Source organism: Bidens hawaiensis, unplaced genomic scaffold (assembly GCF_021521415.1).
Source record: "Bidens hawaiensis isolate Kalapana, Puna unplaced genomic scaffold, B.hawaiensis_p1.1 tig00003902_1, whole genome shotgun sequence".
NCBI classification, from domain to species: domain Eukaryota; kingdom Viridiplantae; phylum Streptophyta; class Magnoliopsida; order Asterales; family Asteraceae; genus Bidens; species Bidens hawaiensis.
In genome coordinates, this window is record NW_027491226.1 from 529,001 (window position 1) to 539,723 (window position 10,723).

The 10,723-nt window shown below is 35.3% G+C and overlaps 2 protein-coding genes across 2 annotated transcripts; both read right to left on the minus strand.

Annotated features, from left to right (window-relative positions):
- Window positions 1-660: 660 nt before the first annotated feature.
- LOC143624644 (putative F-box protein At3g16210) lies at window positions 661-1,719 on the minus strand. The gene is made up of 2 exons (XM_077095222.1): window positions 1,578-1,719; window positions 661-1,481 (listed from the first exon to the last, which is right to left on the minus strand). The coding sequence occupies exons 1-2, from the start codon at window positions 1,717-1,719 to the stop codon at window positions 661-663; spliced, it is 963 nt and encodes a 320-aa protein (XP_076951337.1).
- Window positions 1,720-5,205: 3,486 nt separating this feature from the next.
- Window positions 5,206-7,973, minus strand: LOC143624645 (replication protein A 70 kDa DNA-binding subunit B-like). Its single transcript, XM_077095224.1, has 9 exons — window positions 7,936-7,973; window positions 7,452-7,620; window positions 7,107-7,377; window positions 6,886-6,988; window positions 6,682-6,806; window positions 6,354-6,583; window positions 6,085-6,245; window positions 5,890-6,010; window positions 5,206-5,397 (listed from the first exon to the last, which is right to left on the minus strand). The coding sequence occupies exons 1-9, from the start codon at window positions 7,971-7,973 to the stop codon at window positions 5,206-5,208; spliced, it is 1,410 nt and encodes a 469-aa protein (XP_076951339.1).
- Between the last annotated feature and the right edge of the window lie 2,750 nt (window positions 7,974-10,723).

Below are 10,723 nucleotides of genomic sequence, written 5' to 3' on the forward strand. Positions count from 1 at the left end.
GAAATTACAATATTCAACGATATTGATAAACTTCAAAGTGGTGTACCAATACACATGAGAATCATGCTTTTAATAGGATAGTATGGAAAAAGAAACATGAAGCACCAAACGAAGTAATATTAGTATCCTTAAATGTTTACCTAATCTCTTTTTTTAAAATATAAAAACCATGTATATCAAGGCTTGAAGTTCAATCTCATAATGGCATTTAAAACTATCAATTGAACATTTGTCAAAAGGTATACGTATGTGAAAACATCAAATATAACATAGCATGTTTTGCATCTAATCAAATGCAGCAACCTAATGCAATTTCAGTAATGACAAATTAGGAAGTGTTGATAAAGTTTGTGGCAAAAAGGCGGAGTAAAATGATTACAGGCCAATAAAATAGTAATAAATTCCATATATGCTTATTATCTTGTTGTCATTTATGGTTTTATCGTTTGAATATAGTGTCATAGTATACTGTCACGTGGCATTGCAATCACTCAATGACGGTAAAGATTTATCAATATCATGTTTATTAAATCAAAGTAACATTAAAGAGATGACATATGTTTCATGGTAACATGTTTTCAGGCCAGTGTGTGGAAGCAAAACATTGATAGCCTAATAAAATCACGTGACAACCCACTGACAAGAAGCAACAGATGCAAATCAAATAGCTGGTGAGACAATCGTATGAACAAACACCGCTCCGATATTTCCGCGAAACCAACTCACTGTGTAGAAACGGGTTAAGGGGTTGATCTCATCCAGGAATTCATAAAGCTTCCTTGCCCCACTCATAACAAACCACCTTCCAGTTGTCATGTAATGTGTAATGTTTACCCACACTAATAAGGGTATTGGAGGGATTGGTGGACATGAGAATTTTGGGACCCAGTGTTCCCCTTGGAGTGACCAAAGTTGAAGCGTCATCTCTTGCATGCCGGTTGTAAGAAGCATATGAAGGGAATTGTGAACGGTTGACAGAATGCCTTGGAAAATTCCTGATGGTGGGACCGTAGGGAAGGGTAACTCGATGACCTGCTCCGTTGTCATATCAAAACCAATAACCACATTTGTACCAACAGCCCAACATTCGTAAACCGTGAAGTACAAGTTGTTGCCACATACAGTTCCAGGTGACCAATAGTAATCGCGCTTTGCGTATTCATTATCGCATTGGAAGTGTAAGTTTCTCCATCTTCCGGAATGCCTAGAGTAAATATGGGCTGAAAGGACGCCGGATGCTCGTTTTACATGTAGTACGTTGTAGTCGTTAGACGGGACATTGTAAAAGCCAACCGCATCTGCAATGTCTTCATACAACCCTTGGCCATTAGTGGTGGCTAAACATTTGTATGCAGCAGTCGTCGGGTTCCAAAGGAACAACTCTTTGGTGTCGCATAAACAAACACATAGCAAACCATCCAAATGCCCTAGTATAGCTACGTTTGTAGTGTTCTGTCCGAATGGGTATGGTATGATACTGTCTAGCACATAGTCAACAGTTTAGAAGTCCATTCTGTAAATGGCGCAGTCAAAATCACGAGCTAACAATGTTCGTTGATTATTTGGAAGCGACGAACGGGAGTAGTGAGTCGTTTGAAACTCAGGTGTTGATAGTAGAGCATGCCATTGCTTGCACACGCTCTTACAGGTAGCAACATCCTTTGCCAAGAGGCAAGACAGTATGCAAAAGACAATGAGTTCTGCTGTTAAGTCAGGCATGGTTGGATGGGTCCCTAGAACTGTGCACATAGAGGTAGCGTATGAACAACAAAAGAGAAACAAAAGGGGATGTAACAATGGTTGGTGACAATACAACCCCAAGTGTATTTTAATATATCCAGTTACTATGGTAAGTGTTACTTAAATATCGAATAAAGCAAGGGGATTGAATATCACATCAGAAAATTACTAAAAACGGTGACAATGAATATGTAAAATAGGTTTGTTTTGTCTGAAAACTATGTGTTATGAGTTTTGAAATAATGCATGAAATAATTTTTGATTTGAGAAGGCAGTAGTTAAGTATTATGTAACAGCTTATGTCAACATCTGCACAAAGATATTGAAACTGCCCATCTAAATGTTGCAAATTGCAACACTATAACTACAACAAAAAGCACTAGGCTTCCTAAGATATTGTTTATCCAACCATATATAAAGTGAATCAAAGTATGAAGGCAACAATGAAAACCTATGAAAATTATAACTAATTATCCACCAATTAACCACAATTTTACCCAATTTAAAAGTGAAATACCTAACATTGGAGCCAAGTATTTGTCGGTTAGCAACTAAAAAACAATCAAACCTTATGCTGACCGGAGGCTATATTTATTTCAAATCAACAACATCATACGTGCAATTTAACCGAATATACTTAAAGGAAATAGGAGAGAATGAAAACGTTCCTGCTTTCATGAGATCGTTGGAAGGGGGGTGGAGCTTGACTGCAAACAGTGGGCATACTTATAGGAAAGGTGTGACTGCAAACTGTTCAATTGATTTCCATCTTTGAATAGCATTCAATTGCATATTAATGGGAATTGCATATTAATGGGTTGTTTATAACAGAAAATTGATTTTATGGAGCCTTGATTGCACAATGATGTAGGAAGGTAACATTCAATTGGTCAACTTGACTCCTTGTAACAGCCGGCTTGATTGGAGTCTTCAATTCAGCATTTACCTGAACAAACACAAATACATACCAAGAGGATATAACAATATAACATCACATATTTTATGTTTTTTAAAAAAAACAGTAAGGTTATGTTATTTTCAAAATTAAAAAAAAAGTTTCAAGGTATGTGAATCACACATATGTCATGAATATTGATCCTTTATAAATTGGCTAGTATGTAACTTTGAGAAAAGTACTCGTTAAGTATGAAAATGAAACAGATAACCAAAACAAAATAAAACAGACTCAGATGTAGGAAACAACATATAAAAAGTAAAAGACCATGAATTATTACTATATAAAAGATTAAGAGTCAACAATAGAAGTCAATATAACAATAACATGGCATAACCAAAACGCATCATCAGCATTGTATCATGTATCCAAAATAATATATCTAAATCACAAAAAATTTTGTTACAAATAATGACAACTAAAATTTGTGTAAAACATATAAAGACTTAAAAGGACAGTTACAACTATCATATGTTTCAAGGCGACACTTAGTTGAGCTATCTCTACGACTTGTATCGAATGAGTTGAAATAGACATATGAATTACAGTTTGGAGAAAAAAAAACCCAAAACCAGCTGCAGTATGGTTGGTTGAATCATGGTGATGGCCTAAAATTTACGGGCGGGTCGACATTGTTCTTACACCAAGGTAAACTCACTGTTCATTCATTTTTTGGTGATTAAACATTATGAATAGTTCATGGTTGAATGGATAGAGGAATGTATGTATTAAAGTTAATCCTTTGGTGCAGAGTAATACATAATTTAGAAAGGGTGATCAAATCGTATTCGTCTCGACTATGTTGACTATTGTTACAAATGGCTGCGAGCCCCCAACATATAATATAACAAATAAGATGTCACATACTAAATGATTAACAGCAGAACGCATCAATGAACTGGAAAACCAGATGGCCCGTTTGGCTATATGATGACCTGTTTGAACGGAATCACTTAAAGGGCCTATTAACTACCTGGATTGCTTATCACCAATTCATTATCTTTTGACCCGTTTCATTTTTATGCACCATATTTGGACTCGTTTATATATATCAGTTAACTATATTTTGAAGGTTTTCGTTTTAACTCACTATGTTTTGATCCGTCTCATTTTAATACACCAGATTTTGGTGGGTTTCATCTTAAAATTACATATTTTTGCATGTTTTATTTTAATACAACGTATTTTGATCCGTTTAATTTAGTTTCCTCGTATTTTGACCTGTTCATATATTGGCCCGTTTCAATTTAATACACCATATCTGGACTCGTTTATATACCAGTTAACTATATTTTGACCATTTTAATATGACAAATAAGACGTCACATACTAAGTGATTAACAACAGCAGAACGCATCAATGAACTGGAAAACTAGATGGCCCGTTTGATTATATGATGAGCAGTTTGAACAGAATCAATTAAAGCGCCTAGTTGGACCTGTTAAATTTTAATTCACTACCTGGATTGCTTATCACCAATTCGTTATCTTTTTGACCCGTTTCATTTTTATACACCATATTTCGACTCGTTTATATATCAGTTAACTATATTTTGAAGCTTTTCGTTTTAAGTTACTATGTTTTGACCTGTCTCATTTTAATACACCAGATTTTGGTGCGTTTCATCTTAAAATTACATAGTTTTGCATGTTCTATTTTAATACAACGTATTTTGATCCGTTTAATTTAGTTTACTCGTATTTTGACCTGCTCATATATTGACCCGTTTCAATTTAATACACCATATATAGACTCATTTATATACCAGTTAACTATATGTTGACCATTTTCGTTTCCATTCACTATGATCTGACTTGTTTCATTTTAATACACCAGCTTTTGGCCTGTTTCACCCTAAAATGCCATATCTTGGCATGTTTCGTTTGAATACAACATTTATTGGTTCGTTCAATTTCGTTTCCCCATAACTTGAGCCGATCATATATCAGCTCACTATTTTTACCTGTTTAGTTATCATAACATAATTTTGTATATAATAATATTTATGTTACATACAAACAAAACTTGTGACAGTTATACAAATAATATACAAGCAGGCTTAGTTAAATTCAGTTTGTGAAGTTTGAGAGAAGTTCCTTTATTAAATTACTATTGGCTTATGTTTGTCCTTATTTAAGTTTTTAAAAACTCGTTCTCGAATAAGTTAAAGTGCAACTCGTGCAAGTGGGCTTAGTTAAAGTAATTATGTCAAGTTTGGGTGGACCTAATTAAATCAGTTATGGTTTGGGATTGACTTTATTCGAGCTTCTAACCACTCTCGAATAGGTTAAAGTGCAAGTTGGCTACTTAATACTCCTTTTGGAAATCAATTTTTTTATGTAACAGATGAGTTTCTATTAAATAAAAACCATGCAAATTGCTGGTAAACGTCCTTCTATAAGCTAGGTAACAAGCATTTGAAATAAAAAATAACGATAGATGGTAACAAAAGTAGGACCAGCATCTTACGATTTCGTTTTCTAAAATGCAAATGCACAAACAAATGTGTATCAAGATTGCGTTGAAGATATATCATCCAGCAGGAACTTATATTCAGCCGCATAATCAATCGGGCTAACAATCTTCACAGTAATCCTCTGTCTTTTGTCATTATTGTACTCCTGTGGTGCAACCATCAAACGAAAAACATGTGGGACCCATGTTGCTTTCTTAAGTTGTGTTTGATAAGCGCTTCCATCGTCCTATAAGCAGTTGAAAGGAGAATTAGAAACCTGAATGTGTGCCTAATAGTCACCCAAGCATGTGATATGGCGTATTAACAAATAAGATGCTATAGTCACTAATAAAATCTGACTTGGTTGTTATAATTATTAATAACTGTTTGCAATGGTAACAAAATTTACAAAAGTGATATTCAAACAGTATTAATTATTCAAATTACATAACAAGAGGAAAACCAACTGTATTTAAAAATATATATATATAACACATGCCAATATGCAGATGAGTAGTGCAGATCTATGTCTTCATTATTTTAGCATATTGATAAATAAGAAATCCAATATAACCATTCAGTATTGTATCGTACAAAACTAAACTAACATAAAATCTGAATATTAACGAAATAAGTTTGTGTAAGGAGATCATACTATTAAATGTTCGAATCAGTTAGCAGTATTGATTGGACAATATGTTGCTAAAATAGCAGTTGTTTTAGTTTTTTTAGGATTTACCTTTGACTTCATGTTTTCAAGTTCAGCAGCAGAGCAGCCTATTATGGTTTCTGCCTCGTCAGCAAAAAGAGACATCCAAGCTTCACCATTGGTGTCTGAGAACTTGGCTGACACAACATACCTGTAATATCAACCAATTATGTACATGTCATGGCCATGATTAGTAGTCGTCAAAATCATTATAGTTGCACACACCTCAAGTTAGAGTCGGTTTGTGTTGTTTTGCACATTTCACATGAGTAACCGGAACCAACATTATTAGTAAGTTTTTTGTTGCAAGTTTTGCAGGCGTGATAATACATGGGTTGGTTAGTCTTGATGAAACTCATGAATGCACGTGTAGTGTAATATACAGGCTACAAGACAAATGTAACTGTTAGGCTAACATAATAAGTAAAACTTGGTATGATGTTGGATGACATTATTGTTACTTGTGACATTTTAGGTGATAGGTTGTCGGAAGCTAATAACTTTGCTTCACCCAAAGACGGGTTGTTTGTTATGTAGTCGAGTCCCACGTGATCAGAGTACATCGACGGGGCATCATTTATAAGCCCAGTTTTGAAAGTGGACCCCACAGATTCAAATTTCGTGGTGCTTCCTTCTGAACCATACCATGTTTTTAGTTTATGTGACTCAGGGCTGTTTGGGTTTATGTCGATGATAGTGTTGGTGATTGTTGACAATGTTATACCTAAACCAAATAATCAACAACAAATAAGCAAGACGTAATTAAATATGGTATGTAAGCATGTGCATTTAAGATGTACATAGGTTGGCTTTATGGATTACCTCCAAAACCAGATATTCTTAACGATTTGATTGCAACAATGGGTGAGGCGTCAAACATGTCCAGCAGTTTGTTACCAATGCCGGTGGCAAGGGGGCCCCACAAAGATACAATTACTGACTTCATCCTGAAAGATCAACAAGCAAACCGGACGCACGTATAAAAGGGGATATAAATGGTAAAGCGGCTTATAAAAGTGGTGTTACGTGTCATCGGTTATAGTTATGTCACGTTTTGGAACGATCTTGTTATCAACTTTCCTTCGGATGCTCATAGATGATGATACATGTTGTACGAAACCAATAACATCTGCACTTAATAATTGAAGGAGGTAAAATTGTAAGTAAAGGAACATATTTACTTAATAAATTAAAGATTTCAAATTGTAATTCTATGAAAATACAAAGATATACTAAAAGTTTAATACCAATCAGTTCTTTTTTATGTAGATATTGGCCTAGTTGATCAGTTGGGACAAAGTTGAACTTTGTTTCTGAGATTAAAACTGTTTCGTTAACTGCCTCCTCCACTTGTGAATTTTCATTCAAGGTCATTTCATAATCATTGTCTACACGATTGTATATTTTGTTAGCCCTTTTTAAGTATCCGCTCGATATGTAGTAAACTTTCCCCAGATCGAATACTTCAAAAAAATTCCTTGCAGCGGTGTTAAACATGGTTGCTTGAATTTGAGTACCCTATAATTATATTTGTTATAATCTCCATATGTTTGTAATAATATATAATGAGGATTGAGATAACGGAAACTTACGTCGTCGTCAGTTAGCTCGACACTAAAAACATAGCCTTCACCGCGTGTGTTGTTGTAGTGACGCATGGGACCTTTAGCCGTGAGACGCACTTTAATGGTCCAGTTTCCTTGGTACGGGTTCAAGGAAGCGAGGGGGTAAACCTGCCTCGGTATAGACGTACTTGACGTGCTGTAATAGAAAAACCATGAATTGTTATATAAAAGATTAGGAGTCAACACTAGAAGTCAATATAACAACTACATGGCATAGCTAGATCGTATCACCAGGACAGTTACAAGTAACTAAAATTTATGTAAAGCATATAAAAATTAGTGGAACTTAGACATATGAATAAAAGTGTTGAGAAACAAAACCCAAGGTGGATTCATGGTGAAGCTGAGCTAATCTGATGTAATTTTAACATGTAAATATCTTTAAAGTCGAGTTCTCTGAATCAATGTTATGGTACCTAAGAGAATCAAACCTAATTGTCAACCAATATACCATAATGAAACCAAATTTAAAGGTGAATCAGGTAACATGTTCAAAACGGGATGAAATCAAAAGAGCAAAGAAAACGCGAATTAGCAAGCCAAAATTTTCATCAAAACGGGCCGAATATAACGGTGAACCAGACAACTTAAAACCAACTATAAACTCAAACTAATAAAACCTGACTTCATATATGAAAAAAAAAAAATAGAAAAAAAGCAGACGTCGAGCAACTGCTGACCAAATCCAACAACAGCTAACTTCATTTTCATATCTTCAAACAACTAAAATTCTAAATCAAACAACAATGTCACAAAATTTCTTAAACCTATGAAAAAGGGGCCACTTTTGTTTTCAAGATTCTTCAACCGAAACGTGAGGTAATGTGGTGTAATTTTAACCTGTAAATCTATACCTAAGGGAATTAAACCTAATTGTCAACCAGTTAGACCACAATTATACCCTGGTGATTATGATGATGATGAAGAAACCCTAGAATGAAATCAAAAGAGTAATGAAAACGTGAATTAGGTAGCATGTTCAAAGCAGAATGAAATCAAAAGGGTAATGAATAGGAATAATCAAGAATCATGGGAATTAAGAATACATAATACAAAGGAAGAGTAAAACATACCCAATATCAATAAATCAATAAACCACAATTAAACCCTGTTGATTGTGATGATGATGAAGAAGTATTTATAGCATAGGAAGTAGCAATCAGGATGACTATATTACATAGAAACCAACATGAATTAAAAAAATTTATTGAGGAATTGATTGGTTGTTGAAGAAGAAATTGATTGAGGAATTGATGACTGGGGCTGTAACGTACATATAGAGAGAAGGAGATTGAGGTTGGCTGTTGGGTTTAAGTCACCGACAGGTAGGCTTCTTCTTGGAGTTGGAAGCCGGAACTGTAATTGTCAGGCAAGGGGTAGTTAATTCTACGGCGTCTGAAGGAGAGAGAGTATGGAATGTGAAAGGGTGATAATGTAATATAGATAATTGTGATGCCTTTTTCATGATTAAATTAATTTAGATTACAACATATACATCCATTATATTTTTTAAAATTAATTTAGATTACAACATATACATTTATTATATTTTTTATTAAAATTAATTATTGAAATTAAATAAATCAATAGTGACGATAGATTAAAGGAAGATTATATCATTTTATATTATACTACCTATCCCCTGAATCAAAATTAATCTTGACGGCTAGGTATTAAATGCGAAGAAAGAAGATTTGAATTAAAGAATGATTGAATGAATGTCGGTTAATAAGTGATCTTATAAGAAATGGGAATTGGTAAATTTATTTAAAAAGTTTATAATTTTCCGGTTCTTCGGTTCCAAGTCTAGAACCGTGGTTTTACCGGAACCATTTAATGCAAATACTGAGAACCGAGAAATATAAGGTAACACACGTTAGCAGTTCTGAGGCACCGGTTCAGTTCCGGTTCCTCGGTTCTGACGGTTTCGCCCAATTTCTTGCTCACCCCTAGTTATGGGTTTGCAACGGGCGTTGTATTAGATGATACGTGATTGATTGATGTATATAAATGTATATATTGGTGTATTATGTGATCTTATAAAAGGAAAAATTAGTGTTTGAAATTGCTAGAAACTTGAAATTGTTAAGAATGAGAATATTAATAGAAGTATAGTTGAGTAGCTTATATTTAGCTATTTTTATATGAGGGTAGAATCAAGGTTTCGGGTAATGGGCATTCTAATGGATAAAGTTTGACCATGTAAAATTGTAAGTGGCTGGCCTTGGGATGAGGTGCATCCCTCGCGGCATGTAGAGTCCACGGACATTGCATTGCATGTTTCCAAAGTAAAGGCTTCTATGCACCACCACAAACGGAGAAAGGGATGGAATGAGAGAGGGAGGAGGGGGAGATGTTCGTGGTGTTGACGACCCGACCTGGATAGGAGAGAAAGAGTCTAATGACACTACAGTAAAACAATTAACAAACCATTACACTAATGATTGCGTTGGCCATAGAGCTGGAGGTCCGGAGAAGGAGGAGGGCGGCAGCATGGAGTGACTAGTGGTGTTAGACTGTTTGTGCAGCGTGGATTCTTGGAAGGAAGCAGCGGCTTGATGCTCGGCCTGAACCAACAAATAACAAGCTAATTTTTTTTAAAAGGGTTATGAAATTTAATTGGTTTGGGCTTTAAGCTTTGGTCGGGCTTTAATTGGTTTGAACTAGAGGTGCACAAATCGGGTTTTTCAAATACCGGGTTCGGGTATGGAACTGGGTATGGGTATGACCGGGTATTGGCAATACACGGGTCAGGTCCGGGTATTGTCTCTAAAAACCATACCCTATGCATTGGGTTCGGGTCGGGTATAGAACCGGGTATTCTAAAACCGGGTATTTGAATGTCCTATTTCCGGATATTGAATAAACCCTATTTTAAGGTTTTTTTTGGGCTTTTTTCTGGGTATATTTCGGGTGGAGATTGGAGTTTTTAAGAGGTTGTACTTTTTAGGGGTATTTTCGGGTATTTTTTAGGTATTTTTCAGGAATTTTTGGGTAATCTCGGATATAAATCGGGTATTTTAAAAACCCGGTTTCGGGTATTGGAGAAACCCAGTTCCGGGTATAGAACCGGCTCTGGTTTTCGGGTATTATCGGGTATAAATCGGGTCCAGTTCCGAGTACGGGTTTTGGTACTGAAATGCATACCCTATCCGTACCCTACGGGTAGGGTCGGGTACCGGTATCAAAAACCCGGTTATTAAAAAAACCGCTTCCGGGTATTTTTTTCGGGTCCGGTT